Genomic DNA, 16856 nt, shown 5'->3' with positions numbered 1-16856 from the left:
CTTGTGTTGGAATTTGATAAATTGTGAAAGGTATGTTGCTTGAGTGGCCATGGACACAAGGAGGTAGGTAGAAGTTTCCCAAGAAAGCTGGAAGTAGCAGTAGAGAAGTGGTCTGGGCGTAGGGAACCAAAGTCATAGTAGCAGCCCTGCAGCCGATTGACAGAAACTGCCATGGGCCATACATTTAATCTCTCCACCCGTAAAATGGCCCATTCTCATTTATCCTGCTTGGGTTATGGGCTCTTATTTTGGTAGGATATTCATGTTTATCATGCAGTGTTAACAAATTGTCATTTATGTGCCTAATGTGGTATCCAAAAGAATTTTAAAGTATCCCTGCATGTAATCTGGGTGAAACATGACATACATGTGAAACTAATAAACACAATATCTAATGGTGTGGAGCAGATAAGTTAAAAATGGAAGTGGGAAAGAGATCTGTGAACTAAAGGCCCTTCTTACAACTAAAAGTCTGACAGTAAACATTACTGCAGGAAATACGTGTGTCCCTTTGTTCTTGTCTGCTTGACTTTATGGTCTCTGGATGTTGTCCGGGTCTCTAATTGCAGACCTCTGCCCTCTCCAGAGTTCTAGTCATTTTTGCTTAATCCTTTTATTCTATAAACATTGGGTATACCCTCAGTCACTCTTAGATACTGACAGTACTTATACTGCAAAACCTGTTCCTCTGCATGTGCTGACGATCATCTCAAACTCCGTGTGTCCCAAACTTAACTCCTTGTCTTATACCTCATACCTCATACCCATACCTCTTCCTGCATCCCTGTGTGCAAGTGAGTATACCAAAAGTACGGTTCTGGATCATCAAGCATCTACTATGTGCTATTGTTTTTTGAACAACCAAAATGCCTGAATCTCTCAGATGTTTCAAAGGTGTGATTTCAGCGCACCAGTCTTTCATTATCTCAATACTCTCAGTCTCAGTCAGTAGAACCTCATGAATCCTCATATTGCTTTCATGTTTTCCCAGTTTAAAAATTCCCCTTTTAGACCTTTATATGCCTTTATCACTTATCCTTCAAGATTCAGTTTATATGGTAATTTGGGAGCTTCTGTTTGCTTCAATTCAAGGAGTAAGAGTTCTTCGAATCTGCATGGCATTTTTATTTTTCCTCTTATTGACAGAATTATTTGTTGACGTGTCTTTCCTCACCTCCTGCTCAGTACCTGATACACAGAGTGCACCTATTGAATGAAGTAACTTGTCCTACTATAGACTGAAGACAGGATGTATTGCACAGAGAAAACAATTAGACTGAAACGGGGGTAGAATTTGGAGAGCAAAGGAAAGCAGATGGAAATGTGTGGGTAAAGGAATTACGTGTACCAGGCACAGATTGCTAATTTTCAAAGAATTGGGATGCAAATACTTTTTTTTTAAGCTAAACTTTTCTTTCATTATTGGAATGAAGTATCATTACAGTCTTAGAGTGCTTTCAAAGACCCATTATGGAAATTACTGTCAATGCAAAAAAAAAAAAAGCCATTTGGTTTATTTTAGTTTTCTGCTTGTTGGGTTATTGGGATTCTGCTTTTCGAGTTATTTTTTTCCTGCCTCATGGTTGTAGTATTCCCTGAAGCAGACAAGATTCCCTTTGAAAGAGATCCTGATTTACTGGAAAGAGCACTGTATTTGGACAGTGGAAGATGGGTTCGAGTACCAGCACACCTAATCATATGGCTAAAATTAACACTGCCTATTTCACAGCATTGTTTTAAAGGTCAAATAAGGTGAAGTATTATGAAGGTGTTTTGTAAACTATGTAATACTATATAAATATGAGGAATGGTTATTCCCTTGTGTTTGCAGATCTAGACTGCAGGCATTGGAGGGACCCTTAGAGAGCATCAGGTCCATGAGAAAGGCAGTGCGGTGTAGTGGAATGAATACAGCTTCTGATATTAGACTGACTTAGGTTGGAATTCTGCCTTTTGCCTTAAGAAACTTGAGTCTCTGATTTTGATCTGACACATGGGGATTATAGTAGCTACTGAGATTGTGAGGATTAAATAAAATAATGTTATGAATAGTCAAGTACATAGCAGGAGCTTAGTAAATACCAAAATCCCTTCCCTTGATGAGCATTAACTTTCCCGTTTCAGACTGGGAGTCCTTATCTCTTCTCTTAGGCATAGTCTCTTGCCTTGGAATTCTGGAGGTTGATCCCTTCTGGAAGAGCAGAAGTAAGGAAGGAACACTTGTCCACTCTTGGTTTACATTGGTCTAATGTGTTGGCCCTTCCTGCCTAACGTGCCCTAACAGTAGGCCCAGTTGCCCCAAGAGACTTTAGGAATCAGCCGTTACAGAAAGAGCCTGGAGATGCTGCTGCATGGTCTGACCAGAGTCCATGTAAGGGTAAGGCTCAAGAAAAACAGCTGTCCAAGGCCCCACAGTGTGCTCTCTGTTTGAGCATGTGCAGGGCCTGCCAAGACTCCCTGAGCTCCTGGCTTGGTCCCCAAGTAAAGGTTATTAGAGCATGAAGTTTGGGTTAGCCCATTCAGACACAAACCACAGGTAAGACAGGCTTCAGCCATCTTCCGAGAAGACAGGGCCTCTGTGCTGCAGTTGGCTTTTACTCCAGTTGGCTGCCTCGAATTCCAGCCACAGTTACTCCTCCCTTGTTGACTCCTGCCAAATGATCCCTACTAGTCTGGAAGTCTGAACCACTCACTGTCATAAGACCTACTTTCCCTTTGTTCTTTCCAACTATTCCAAATTCTTCCTTCACATAACACCCTACCATCTACATTGCATTGCTAAATCTAATAATTCTGTGGATTCTAGGGCCCACAAACCCTCTGACTTCTCACAGAATTCCCCAAGCAGTATGTTCTGGCAGAAAGAGCCAGAAAGACACGGTGGTGAGTCCCAGATCTCCATTTTTGTTTTTGAACAAGTTACTGAATCTTCCCAGTGTTTTCCAGCCTGTAGAATGATTTAAAAAGACTGACCTCAAGGGTTGTAGTACAAATAAAACGAGATAATGTGGGCAAAACATATGGCCTCGAGTCTGATAGTAAGAGTTTAGCAAATCCTGAACTGATTCCCTACCATTTCCCAGATGTGCCAGACTTCGCCTGCAGTGCTTTTTACCCTACACCTTTTTTTAGGCTCCAAATCAATAGGCAAAGCAGCAAGACAATAAATAAAAAACAGACCTTCTTTTCTTTCTTCTTTCCCCCTTCCTTCCTCACTTTAATTCCTTTTCCTTTCCTATGCTCTCATTTTCTTCCCTTTCTATTCTTTTGTATGTGCGAATGTGAGTCTTTTTCTTTCTTTTCTGCTTCTCCTACCATACCTTAGCCAGGGTCAAGGAGCAACTAAGGAAATCTTTTCACTGTGACAGATCAGAAAATACAAGAGGTCAAAAAAGGGAAATATTCTAGGGGTGCCTGGGTGACTCATTTGGTTAAGCGTCTGCCTTCAGCTTGGGTCATGATCCCAGGGTCCTGGGATTGAGCCCCACGTCTGGCTCCCTGATCAATGGGGAGCCTGCTTCTCCCTCTCCCTCTGCCCCTCCAACCCCACTCGTGCTCTCTCTCTCTCACTCTGCTCTCTCCTCTCTCTCTTTCAAATAGATGGATGAAATCTTCAAAAAAAAAAAAAAGAAAAGAAAAGAAAAGAAAGAGAAATATTCTAGAATGGAACCAAGTTTCTCACTTCATACCCTGAGCATTGGAAAATGCATTATTTATGTAGATCTAAACCACTGTGGGTTAGGTAAAAATTGAGGGGGAAGGCTCCCTAACCTATCCTTAGTATGGCCAGACCACCCTTTTTTTCTTTCGTATCTTACTGATCTGTTTTCACAGTGCTGGGCTCCAAGGCCAAAAAATGGAACTGTGCCAGGCAAACCCTTTTGGGATCCCAGGAGCTGAAGGAGATGAGGCAGTGGGAAGAGAAACCATAGTCTGACAGAAAGAGGAATGAGGGGCGCCTGGGTGGCACAGTTGTTAAGCGTCTGCCTTTGGCTCAGGGCGTGATCCCAGCGTTCTTGGATCGAGCCCCATATCAGGCTTCTCCGCTGGGAACCTGCTTCTTCCTCTCCCACTCCCCCTGCTTGTGTTCCCTCTCTCGCTGGCTGTCTCTCTCTGTCAAATAAATAAATAAAATCTTAAAAAAAAAAAAAAGGAATGAACCGTGAGAGGTGGCAAAATTGGAGCTCCCAGGGCTAGAGACCTTGACCTTGATGAGACCACTCTTCTTTCTGCTCCCTTATTTCTCTCTTTACGAAATGAAAAGAATAATTCTCACTTACCTGTCTCATAAGATGATTAGGTGGATCAAATTTGAAAGTGCTTGTAAAATGTGAAGCAAATAAACTGCTTAAATGAAATGTAGCATTATTTACAGTTATTCAACTACAAAACCACCTATTTTTTGACATCCCCTGCTAGGTATTAGAGAATGTAAAGAATAGGAAAGGGTCCTTATCTTCTAATGAACTCAAAAGCCAGAGGGTATTTTTAGGTTAATGAGTGGGATGGGTCTTCAGACAGTAGACCTGAAGACTCAGGACCTAGAACTGGCTTCAAGGAGGCTAGAGTCAGGCTACTGAAAGGTGCAGAGGGACAATAACAATATCAAGATGACTTAACCCCATAGGTGTGCCCCAAACTTGCTTTCTATGTGTGTCACCAAGGTAAGGACTGAAGCAGCTCAAATGCTCCATGAGCAGGAGGAAGCTGTGGGATGATGGGGAGGGTCCCCACAAAGCCTGGAGCCTCGTCAGCATCGGAAACCACAGGAAACCAGGTCAGTGCGTGGGGCCTGCTCCCTCAGCTCCCGGGCTCAGCTATGCGCTCTGGGGCTTCCTGAGCAGACTGTTCTGATTAGAGGATCCTTGAAGCTGGAGGCCCCTTTGGTGTGGAGCCCTTTGCCCAGAAGAGTTGGGTGCAGAAAGAAAGCTGGGCTACAGTCTGGAGGGTCAGCCAGGTGGGGAGCAGGCTGCGTATGGGGGCCTGTGAGGTTTATGCGCATCCTACGTGGACTTTTTGTTGTTCTGCTCAACTCTGGTGCCTCAGGCACCTCTGTCTCCAGACTCCATTGCAGAATGGTGCTGAATAGTTCCGTTAATTCTCTAAGTGAGGGGATGAAGCACATCTCCAAGGAAGCTCCAAGTCCAAGAGCATTAATGGGCGGGTCAGATCTGCAGGGTGTTGCAGGAGTAGGAGGGGTTAAGAAGTGGGGACAGCCCTCCATCCCCCTAACCCTGTGCTGGCCTCTTTCCTGTTATTTCTCTGCCAGAGTAGGAGCCCCTTGCCCTCCAGGTGGGAGTAGTAGGGTTTTCTGGGGGGCAATCATCCTTCTGTCCCTCCGCTAGGGGAAGAAGGAATGTGGCCTGGCTGGCTGGTTAGGATCTAGGATCGAGGAGGAGCTTTGGGGCAGGGCGGGGCAGGTGCAGGCAGAGGCGAAGACTCCTGCTCCCTGCGCTCCCGCTGCTGCACAGCAAGGGCCCGCTGCCCTCCTTCAGGCTGTGCAGCCATGTTCTGGGCGCTCTGACCCCACGGAAGCCCATGGGGAGCCCCAGATCGGCAGCTCCGTTCCTGCTTCTCCTCCTGCTGTTCATTGGCCTCTCTGCTTCCTCTGGGATTGGCTGCCCCTACCTGCCCCGCTGGAGCACCCACTGTCTGCTGGCCTCCCAAATGGTAAGGTAATGCTGCCGCTGCCCAGTAGGGACATCTCCCTGCCACGGGCTGGTAAAGCTCCCCACTCTTCTGCCTATCCTCTCATTGCTCCCAAGTCCCTGTGCCCTGGTAGCAGCCCCAGTGCGTCCTCTGTATGGTCTTGAAGGGGTAGCCAAGGTTCTGGTGTGCTGAGGGCCTGTGCAGGGTCGAGCTGGCAAGACAAGAGCCAGAGTGGATGGGCTATTAGGTTATGGGCCTTAGAATTAGGTGATTTGAGGCAAAGACCCCAGGGAGAATGCCCCCCCCCCCACATAGGAATCCCTACTAATAATTCTTCTCTCCTTTCTTGCCCCTACTGGGCCCTGTGCCTTCAGGAAGACACTCTCACTGGTGAGTCTCATTCCCTGCCCTGCTTCTTTTCTGGGTCCCTTTTGTTCCAGATCCCTAGCGAGCTTTCCATTCAAATTTTTGGCTCCCAACTTGGGAAGTAGCATATGAAGGAGAAAACACAGGGTTCAGAATCAGGACAAGCCTGGATTTGCGTGGCAATTCCACCACATACTCCAAATGTGGCTGCGGGCAGTGCACTTAGCCCTCTGACTCCCCGTCTCTGAGGGGATGATCAAGGTCATAGAAAGCTGCTGCCCCTGAGCTGTGGGGAGGATTAAAGGAGACTCAGAATAACCTCTAGGCACTCACCCTTAACTGTTCCCTCCCTACCGTCAGTGCTACAACAACGATCTTTCATATCTAATGGTACATTCTAGTTTACAAATCATTTTCCCCACACATTATCTCACTTGATCTTGACAACAGTCCTACTTTATGAACGAGGAAGCTGAGGCTTAGAGAAGTCCGTAGCTTGCCCAAAACTACACATCTCAGCCTCGAGTCCACTTGTCTGAGGCGGGAGGGACCTCCTTGGACCCTACCATTTGATTTACTTTCATCTTTCCCAGGAAGGTCTGCCCGTGTCTCTTGCCATGCCCAGTTGGCGTTTCCTGCGTCCCCAAAGCCTTGCTGTGCTCAGCTCTGGCTCTGCCCCTATTTGTGCCTGCATCTGGTGTCAGATCCTTCAGGTATAAGAAACAGCCCTTTGGGCTTTTCTCAGTGGAGATGTGAATTAGAGGTGTTTGGGAGGGTGGCCCAGGCCGAGGAAAGTGGGACTTATCATACCAGAACCGATGTCTCTCCTGCTGTCAACCTCAACAGAGACAGGTCGTCCTGAAATAGCATGCCATGACTGATATTCATGGTTCAGTTGTATCATTTTGTGAAGGTGTTTCTCCTTTCCACTGGCACCACTGCTTGGGATTAAACTGTTTTAGTTCTGTGAGTTTACTAGTATTACCTTCTATTTGCAAAGTAAGATCTTTCTTATTCAACTCTTTATTTTCATGGCCTAGCTCAGTGCCTGGCACATACTAAATGCCCAAACACTGCTTAAGAATTCGCAGTTTCTAATTTTTCACTGTTGTAAATAATGCTACAATGGACACTTTTGCATATATGTATAGCTTTTTCTCTACTTAAGGAATTAATTATTTTTTGACTGTATCATAACTTTCAGGACTAAAGAAGCTTGCTACCATTACACTCCATGATCTGAAATGACTTACTATCTAACATCAGGCCACATTTCCAGGTAGGAGAGGGGCAGAGAAGGGCTGGATAGTCAATATGTCCTTTCCTGCACAGGCCTCCAGGGGGCTGGTTTCACCTCCTGGTGCAGAAATACAAAAAGTCACATAAGTTCCAGTTCTGTAGGAGACACAAGATGCCAGCATCTGCTCAGGTACTCTGCCCGCCAGTTCCAGCCTTGCCCTACGCCCCACAGACCTTTCGTTTCTGGCCTCTCGTTTTGCTCTCTAGCCATGCAAAAGATAGAAAGCGTGGCAATGAAGTAGACTATTCTGTCTATTACACAGTTAGGGAAACCAAGGCTTGAAGACTGAGCGACTTGTCTGTGGTGCCTCAGGTTCCAGAAGCAGGAATAAAAGCCTGATTCCTGGCCTAAGGCCAACCACGTTCTCTGCCTACAGAGGAAGCTGCTGAGTAGCTGTTGCCTGTCTGAGAAGGGTCATCACATCACTGTCCCCTCCCCACACATCTCTCACAAGGGGTTGCGCTCTAAAAGGACCCAACCTTCAGACCCAAAGGCATTGGAAGGTCTCCCCAGATCCAGCTCACAAAGGCATGAAGGTAGGCATGGGGTGTGACCAGAGATGGGTACAGCCAAGTAGTGGTGCCTGTGCCCAGGCCAAGACACAAGGCTAACAGGTCCCCCTTCTCCCCAGGGCCCGAGTTCTCCTTTGATTTGCTGCCTGAGGCACGGGCTATTCAAGTGACCATTCCTCCGGGACCTGAGGTCACCGTGCGTCTTTGTCACCAGTGGGTACTAGAATGTGAGGAGCTGAGCAGTCCCTTCGACGCCCAGGTATGGAGTGTTGTCTCCCTTTAAAAAGCCAGATCACACAGCTCTGGAGCAAAAAGGACCTCCCCATTGTATACTGAGGCCCAGAGAGTGACGGTCATTTTCTAAGACCTCCCTACATGTCTGACGTGCCTAGCATTAAGACTTCTTTGGATTAGACAGAAAATGCAGGTGTCCTTGTCATCCAGGAGGAGAGGAAGGGCAAGGACAAACAGAGACTTGGAGCAACCACGAATGCCTAGCAGAGAAATGAATATGGCATATATCCCCAGTGAGAAGACCCTGAGCTAGATTCAGGTTGCATTAAGAAGGCTTTTCAGTTCCCCCAAGAAGCAGTCATATCTTTCTTGGTTCCCTTCCATCTCCCTCCTTTTGCTGCTGCCCCCCAGAGAATGGGATGTTCCCCATTCACTCAGCCCAGGCCTCATATCCCCCTTCAAGCTCCAGTTGCTGTGGATGCCCTGGTATGCAGTTGGTACCACTTGCAGGGACTGGAGCTGTACCTCTTTGGCCCTCAGCTCCCTTCATTTCTTAAAAAAACAGGGTGTGTTGGCCAAGGTCCCAACTTCCTACTGCCTTTGTCCAGGGTGCCTAAGCTCTTTCTCAGGCACTTCTTTTCTCCTTTTGCTGCTTCGTCAACAGAAAATTGTGTCTGGGGGCCATGCTGTAGACCTGCCTTATGAATTCCTTCTGCCCTGTCTGTGCATAGAGGTGAGCAGAGGAAAAGGTCTGTGTTGTCCATGGCTCCACTCCTAGGTCTCACAGAGGCACAGTTGGTCAAGCCTATCTCCAGTAAGTCAGGTCTTAAAAAGACTGGGTGTTGAGTTGATGCTTGGGAAGATGGCTGCCAGCTTGACTGTGAGTCACACACTGGGTCAGAGATGGAAGTGTCCTGCTGAATATGAGATATTTGGGGGGGCCGATTCCAACCTCAGTCCCACCCAAAACCAGCTTTCCTGGGTTCAGACTGGCCTCAGCCCCCAGAGACAGAATACACAGTTGCCTTCACTATGTGTTCTGAGGAGTCACGGTGGGTGCACGTGTGGCCACTGCCAGGTTCCATATCGGCTCCAAAAGTCTCGTCCCCGTGAGCCCTTCCTGGCAGTCCTCCACTCCTTACAAAGCTGAGGTGTCTAGTGGTAAGACTTCTTTGGACTAGACAGAAAATGCAGGGGACCTTGTCAACCAGGAGGAGACAAAAGGGAAGTATAAGCAGACACGTGGGGCAGGGAGCAGCTGCCGGGGTGGACAACGCCGGGTGCTTGGGTGGTCCAGAGGGGGACTCCGTACAGGGCATTCCTTGGGAAAGCTAAAAGAGGAGGAATGTGGACCTCCCCTCTTTCTGGGGGAGGATAGGTTCTCCTCTCCAGGGAGAAGAGGACTGAGCCTCCCTTTTACTGATCTTGCTCCCAGACTCTGGTCACGCCCCCCTGCCCTTGCCCACACCCTGCACTGCTTCCCCTGCTCCGTGCCCCGCTGGCTCCAGCAGCTTGCATCAGGGCAAGGTCAAGCCAGAGGAGTTTCAGGTCTGAGTGATAGAGGAGAGAAGCCGTTCCTGTGACCCTCCCTGACTGTTTCCCTGTCCCCCCAGGCATCCTACCTGCAAGAGGACACAGTGAGGCGCAAAAAATGTCCCTTCCAGAACTGGCCTGAAGCCTGTAAGTGCTGGACATGGGCATTCGTAGCCTCTCTCAGTCTCTCTTACACACACACACACACACACACACACACGCGCGCGCGCGCGCGCGCGCATTTCACACCTGTGTTGTGGAAGAAGCCCCCAGAAGGCATGCAGGCATTTTCCCTGCAGTTGCTGAGGAGAAAGAGCTACCGTATCTACCAATCACGTGCCAGTAAATCAGAGTATTGAACGTTGTACTAGGTGCTGTGAGAGGTTTAGAAATATGAGCCCCAGGAGGTAGTGTCCTAAGAGGATGGGCCCCAAGTCCTGGGGTCACATCCCACTTATTCTTCTCTGAACCTCAGTTTCTTCATCAGTAAAGTAGTGATACTTGCCCTGCCTTACTTTCCAATTATTGATGAGGCTGGCGTTCAATATTATATGTGAAAGTGGCTGGTGATGTCTAAAGTGCTGGACGCATGTTGTCATCCCCAAATTAAAGAGACAGGACCCTGAAACGCAGCAAATGAATAGTGCAAAGCAGCCTACAGTCCAGGGCACCGTTAGAATTGAGGACTAGGCTGTAGGCCGTGAACTCAGGAAAGGGAGAAGCCCGTGAAGGCTGTCTGATCAGAGGTCTCTTACAGGAGGTGACACCTGGGGTGAGCTCAGAAAAGGGGCAGTATTTCAAAAGGAGAGTAGTGAGGGGCACACCCCTGGTTCTGGGAGGAACTTAAGCAAAGATCTGCAGATTTTGAGTTTGGGGAGCAGCAGAGAACTGGCCAGAATGGAGGCACAGAAAGGAGATGAGACAGCCGAGTAGAAAAGGTCATAAAAGGTCTGGACAAGGCATGCTCAATTATTGGATACCTAGACATGCCAGCGAAGTCATCCCCTGGTGCCCCCGGGGATGGGGATGCAAAGGGAGGCTGAGGCCAAAGCAGGGCCCAGGCCTCCCAGGCCTCACTCTCTGCCTCTGCCTGCCGCCTGCCCAGATGGCTCGGACTTCTGGAAGTCAGTGCACTTCACTGACTACAGCCAGCACAGTCAGATGGTCATGGCCCTCACCCTCCGTTGCCCGCTGAAGCTGGAGGCCTCCCTCTGCCAGAGGCAGGGCTGGCACACCCACTGTGAAGACGTCCCCAATGCCACGGCTCGAGAGTCAGAGGGGGTGAGACAGGCCCCCCCCAGGACTTGAGTGGGCAGGGCTGGGGCCCAAGGCCCGGCTCCCTGACTAACTCCCTTCTCCTACCACAGTGGTATGTTTTGGAGGGAGTAGACCTGCACCCCCAGCTCTGCTTCAAGGTACAAACATGGGCGACAGTGGTTGGGGAGGTGTGTGGGTGGTGCCTGGAGCTTGCTGACTTGCCTTTTTTGGATTTCTCAGTTCTCCTTTGGAAATAGCAGCCATGTGGAATGCCCCCACCGGACTGGTGAGCCGATAAGTGACCCTGGCTGGGACCCCCTTCCACCACTTCACCCTTACCCAACTGGGACCAAGCCAGATGCGAGCCCTGTTCTGACTTCTCTGGCAACCACAGCCCAGCTCCTATCACCGCCCACAAACAGAATGTCTCCCATGATGCCCTTTCCCACCCTGGCAGCCCCATCCTGGAATGTGAGCGTGGATACCCAGGCCCGGCAGCTGGTCCTTCACTTCTCCTCAACGATGCAGGCCACCTTCAGTGCTGCCTGGAGCCCCCCAAGCTTGGGGCAGGACAGCTTGGTGCCCCCGGTGTACAGCATCAGCCAGGTATGGCCTAGCCAGGGATCCCCCCCACCCCCCTACCCCCCTCACCCCGGTCTTGTTGCTCAGAGCGCAGCAAGTGGAGACACGCAAATCTCTAACTTATATCATCTGGTTATTTATTTACTTGATCAATCTTTGTTCAGCTGGTTCCTCTGCCTGTCAGTGGGGTCTTCAATGGAGCAGTTTCTAATCCTTTTAGTTTCTGAGCTTACGGGAGGTAAACAGAAGCAAGAGACTGGCCATCCCACCTCCGGCTGTCCTCTGACCCACACAGTCTGCTGCCATATTTTATACCAATGCCCTCTCTTGAACCCAGCTGTCCTCTACCCCTGCGTTCCTGTCTGTCTCCACGAGGCCCCTGACAGACGTTCCCTGCCTATCTTGGGAGGCAGAGCCCCTGGAAGCTGAGGTGCTCTTTGCAGAATACTGTGAACTACTGACAGATTTAACTTTATTATGTGAACTAAGAACAGTTTGACTAGCAGACTCTCTTCTGTGTATCTGATATAAAAAGCACAATCAGGGGCGCCTGGGTAGCGCAGTCGTTAGGCGTCTGCCTTCAGCTCAGGGCGTGATCCTGGCCTTCCGGGATCGAGTCCCACATCAGGCTCCTCTGCTGGGAGCCTGCTTCTTCCTCTCCCACTCCCCCTGCTTGTGTTCCCTCTCTTGCTGGCTATCTATCTCTGTCAAATAAATAAATAAATACTCTTTAAAAAAATAAATAAAAATAAAAAGCACAATCAAATATATCCGTCAAACCACAGCACCAATTTGACTAAGCATGACTAGCTCTTTCTAATTCTTTCTTAAATGCTCACTTGTAGCTTGCTTATTTGTCTTGTACTCTATGAGGGCTCCCAAGCAGATAAGTGGTAGCAAATGTTTAAGAATGTTTTAAGATTTAACACCAAGCCATGCTTAAGATTTAAGACAAAGTCCCATGGGATAACCTAAAATTGAGAGCTAAGTCCATGGACTCATTTGTTTTTGTGAGCTGGGAGAAGACCACCTTCATTGAGTTTAGCCATGATTTGAGAGTCACTGTGTCAGCATCTGCTGACAGCTGGCTGAAGAATGGGGTCTGGGACAGGGGTGGTATGGGGGTTGGAAGTGGAGGGAGTTCTGGAAGGATGGAGATTTTGGTCAACTCCTTAACCAACACCCAGAACATAGGGTGGAGCCATATCCTGCCTGTATACAGATGGTGATCACTTCTGTCCAATGCTCTGTGCCTACCCTGCATTAGGCCCTGGGAAATACAAGAAAAGTATGTAACACAGTCTGCCCCTAAGGAGTCCACAGTGTAATAATAACTACTGTAACTGAAGGCCTACACCCTGCGCTGTGTGTGATAGGGGGCGTTAACCTGCATATTCCCATGGGATGCTCTCAAGAACCCAGTAAAATAAAGATTGTTAGTCCTCATATACAAATGAAGAAACTGAGGGTCAGGAAGGGAGGAAACCTATCTCCATGCAAAGATCACACAGCTAGGAACCACAAGGGCAATCATTAAGCCGGACTTTTTTGACTGTGCTCTAACTTCACGGCTTAGGTTCTTTCCAGTGGACAAGCCATCCCTTCAGATATGCGGGACAGAGAAGGGAGGCAGCTTATATAGTTAGGCTCCTTGGTTTATGAGCTGCTGGAGGACAGAGGCAACACCTGTGTCTTCTTTTCTCAGGGCTTGACACAAAGTAGACACGCAGAGCATGTTTGCTGATGAATGCCCGATCTCCTGATTCATGTGTTATCTTCCGCAGTTCACATCTGGGAATGATCAGTTGGGTGGCTTGAGAATGAAGTAGGGGGAAGCCTTTTTTTTTCTTTTTCTTCTTTCTTTCTTTCTTTCTTTCTTTCTTTCTTTCTTTCTTTCTTTCTTTCTCCTTTCTTTCTTTCCTTCTTTCTCTCTCTCTCTCTTTCTTTTTAAAGATTTTTAAAATGTCTTTGTCAGAGAGAGAGAACAAGCAGCGGGAGCAACAGGCAGAGGGAGAAACAGGTTCCCCTCTAAGCAAGGAGCCTGATGCGGGACTCGATCCTAGGACCCCAGGATCATGACCTGAGCTGAAGGCAGACACTTAACCAACTGAGCCACCCAGGCATCCCGGAAGACTTCTTTCTTGTCAATGGTGGCACTTGACCTTAAGCCTGGGTAGGATTTGGGTGGAAGCGGGAGGGTAGAAAGGAAAAGAGTGTGGGCAAAGACTCAGACTAGACAGAGCCAGATTTGACTCTGTGGGGACAGTCATTCTTCTCTTTGTTCCCACAGACTCAGGGCTCAAGCCCAGTGACACTAGATCTCATCATTCCCTTCCTGCAGCCAGGGAGCTGTCTCCTGGTAAGGAATCCTGCTGTCACTCTGTACACACTCCCCTAGCATCTACCCTATAGGTGGAACGTGAGACAAATGTTTGGTTTGGCCAGCATGGTGTTTGAAATTGGAATGAGTTGCTACCATTTAAATATTGGAGCGGTCATATTTAAAAAGCTGATTTCCGGCTTCTCCTGGAAAAAATCAGAAAACCTGGTACTCTGTGTCCACATTCAGGCATGGTGACAATGGGCTTGAGCTCAGTGGCATCCGATTACTTCATTCAGGGACTGTGCCTGACTGTGCCTCATGGACGCCCTGGGCAACTTCAAGTTTATTTTTTGGGTTGCCACTCCTGACCTGTTGTGTGCCCAGCCAGAGCTGGACCAGACACAAACCCTGTGCTGGAGAAATTCCCTGTCTGGGGGGGACTCCCTTTCTCTGTCGCCGCTCAACTGCCCCTGGGAGAAGGGGCTACCCTGGCTCACAGGGGTGGCGGGCTCTGCGTCCTCAGGTGTGGAGATCAGATGTTCAGTTTTCCTGGAAGCACCTCTTGTGTCCAGATGGTAAGTTCTTGGGAGACGAGGGGTGGGGTAAAAAGGAGGTTGGGCACTGAGGAGCCTGACTTGGCCTCACCCTGCTTGACTCAGTCTCTCATAGACACCTGGGGCTCTTGATCCTGGCACTGCTGGCCCTCACCACCCTATTGGGCATTGTTCTGGTCCTCACCCGCCGGCGCCCGCTGTCAGGTAAGCTCACTCTGGGGGAACCTGAGGATTCAGATCTGCACAGTGCCTAAGCTAGTGGCCCCCCACACTTCCCCTGCCTAGGCTCCCTTCCAGAAGAGCCAGGCCCCTGCTGCTGCCCCAAGCTCTCTGCTACCCAAGGTGGTGAGCCTCAGGCCCCCTAGTGGTCAGGAATGGTTAAGGCAGAGCAAAGGTCCTTCTGCGCAGATGGTTCACTGTTAGTGGTCTCTGGGAAGAGACCAGTGGGGCGGAAATCCAGCCTGCGCTGCACCTGCCAAACCCCGCGCCCTAGACCTGGCCCCTTCCGGGCGCTTTTATCTAATTAGCCCAAAGACACCCTATAGGCTAAAGTTGCCTTGGGTACCCACACCCAGTGGAGATAAGGAACCAGGTGGAACACCTGATGAGTTAGCCCCAAGGTGGGGAGGGGTAGAGTGGGGGTGGAATAGGGGAGGGGAAGTGCTGGGCTCTCCCTTAGCCCCCCACCCTGTTTATCTGCTGCTCCCGCCCCTAGGCCCGGGCCGAGAGCGGCCGGTGTTGCTCCTGCACGTCGCGGACTCAGAGGCGCAGCGGCGCCTGGTGGGAGCGCTGGCTGAACTGCTGCGGGCAGCGCTGGGCGGTGGGCGTGACGTGATCGTGGACCTGTGGGAAGGGACGCGCGTGGCGCGCGTGGGCCCGCTGCCCTGGCTGTGGGCGGCGCGGGCGCGCGTGGCGCAGGAGCGGGGCACCGTGCTGCTTCTGTGGAGCAGTGGGGGCCCCAGTCCAGTCCGCGGCCGGGATCCCCACTCGGCGCCCCTGCGCGCCTTGCTCGGTGCCGCCCCGCGCCCACTGCTGCTGCTCGCTTACTTCAGTCGCCTCTGTGCCAAGGGCGACATTCCCCCGCCTCTGCGTGCCCTGCCGCGCTACCGCCTGCTGCGCGACCTGCCACGCCTGCTACGGGCGCTAGACGCACAGCCTTCCACCGAAGCCACCAGTCGAGGCCGCCTCGGGGATCGGCCGTGCCTGCGGGGTCGCCTGGAGCTGTGCCACCGGCTGGAACGGGAGGCCGCCAAATTTTGCCCACCGAGTCTGAGCAGAGACAGGCGTAGGGGTACTGGCTGGAACCCCTGAATGAGCCTTCTACCCTAGAATCCTTGGGGTGCCGCCCCAGGACTACGGGCCAAAAATCCTTATGCTCTGTCTGCTAGCCAGGGAGTAGAGCACCTCCCTCGCTGTCCCAGCCCCTTCCTTACGTTTCTGGCTTCTTCCTCATGTTTACCCTTTCCGAACCAGCGGGGAGAGTCGCTGTTTACTGAGGGTTCCACTGACCCCAGTCCTGTTGCGGGGGAGGGGGATCTTCCCACTTCTTTTCTTCAAAATTCCAGAAAGAGCAGTCTGCACATGCTCCAGTCCAGGCTGGAAAGATGTGGGACAGAGGTAGGGGAGGCTGGTGCGATGGCAATTCTGAGTGAGGGGTAACTCCAGTGGGGGAGCAAGGGAACCTCTTTCTGAGACAGGGATACTGCTTTTCCCAGACTGGAGCTCTGCCCAGAGGATGGAGGGAGGGAGGGAGCCTGACCCAGGGAAAGAGGTTTTGGCCTTGGGTGTACAGGGCAAAGGTGGGACAAGATCAAGAAAAATGAATAAAGGCGAACATAATAGATAAGCTAAGAGACACAGTGTGCTTCTCCAGTGTGCCCAGAATCCTGAGTTGGAGGAAGGGTCAGCACAGCCCTCCCTGGGGGTTGTTATGCATCCCTTTGTGGGCCCAAATCTTCCATGTCCACACCCACAACCACATCCTTCACTTCTCACATGCAATGTCTCTGAAAAGCAAAGAAGGACCTGGAAATCTCGATCCTCACTGTGAAAAGGTTCAGAAAGGTCCATTTGTCGTGCAGCCAGCCCATGGCAACAGCACAAATGGGGCCCCTGTCTGCCTGGCTCTGAGTCCTGAGTTCCTTCCCTCCATACCACACTTGAGCAGAGGCCAGGAAGTGGTGAAAAGCCCATTTTCTGATGCCCTTTGTCCCTGCCTTTAGAGCTCCTGTCCCACAAAGGGTCACTGAGTTCCAGGGCAGATGTGTGAAGGGACTGGGGGTGCCCTGTATGAGGGGACCTAATGGGCACCAAAATCCCAGATTTGTATGGGAAGTGGATATGCCCCAGCATTGCCCAGGCCCTCTTCCTTAGGGACTCCCAGGGTGAGTAAGAGCTCCCTCACTCAGCTGTGATGCTGCCACCCTCTTCAGGGGCCCCTCCCAGCCAGGTGTCAGCAGAGGAGGAGGAGAGGGAAAGGAGATGAGGCCACCACCCCACTCCAAGCCTGCTGACTCCCAGGCCTGGTGTTGGTGGGAGGGACAGGG

At 50.4% G+C, this 16856-nt stretch overlaps 1 protein-coding gene across 6 annotated transcripts; it reads left to right on the top strand.

The window, feature by feature from the left end:
- Positions 1–145: 145 nt before the first annotated feature.
- On the top strand, positions 146–16836 carry IL17RE (interleukin 17 receptor E). 6 transcript variants are annotated; one of them, XM_087866798.1, is made up of 17 exons: positions 146–4777; positions 5472–5675; positions 6024–6039; positions 6609–6749; positions 7356–7444; positions 7692–7851; positions 7947–8086; positions 8726–8794; positions 9675–9741; positions 10700–10875; positions 10962–11009; positions 11092–11137; positions 11309–11457; positions 13724–13792; positions 14280–14331; positions 14416–14514; positions 15026–16768. In XM_087866798.1, exons 1-17 carry the CDS (start codon positions 4715–4717, stop codon positions 15619–15621), a joined length of 2184 nt encoding a protein of 727 aa, XP_087722924.1. In that variant the 5' UTR covers positions 146–4714; the 3' UTR covers positions 15622–16768. The 6 variants fall into 6 exon arrangements, with proteins under 6 accessions (XP_087722924.1, XP_087722920.1, XP_087722921.1 ...); XM_087866794.1 differs by lacking the exons at positions 6024–6039; positions 6609–6749; positions 7356–7444 and having other exon boundaries at positions 5496–5670; positions 11092–11457; XM_087866793.1 differs by lacking the exons at positions 146–4777; positions 6024–6039; positions 6609–6749; positions 7356–7444 and having other exon boundaries at positions 5372–5670; positions 15026–16836.
- The last annotated feature ends 20 nt before the right edge of the window (positions 16837–16856 follow it).

The sequence above is a fragment of the Ursus americanus genome, chromosome 14 (assembly GCF_024610735.1).
Source record: "Ursus americanus isolate L20-20 chromosome 14, mUrsAme1.1.p, whole genome shotgun sequence".
Taxonomy (NCBI): Eukaryota; Metazoa; Chordata; class Mammalia; order Carnivora; family Ursidae; genus Ursus; species Ursus americanus.
The sequence above is the reverse complement of the archived record's forward strand: the minus strand, read 5'-3'. Positions and strand labels throughout refer to the sequence as shown.

Coding starts and splice junctions, on each gene's coding strand:
- IL17RE (XM_087866798.1), top strand. CDS start 4,715: ATGATGGGGAGGGTCCCCACAAAGCCTGGAGCCTCGTCAGCATCGGAA. Junction 14,332..14,415: donor GCACCTCTTGTGTCCAGATG/GTAAGTTCTTGG, acceptor TGCTTGACTCAG/TCTCTCATAGACACCTGGGG. Junction 14,515..15,025: donor CCGCCGGCGCCCGCTGTCAG/GTAAGCTCACTC, acceptor TCCCGCCCCTAG/GCCCGGGCCGAGAGCGGCCG.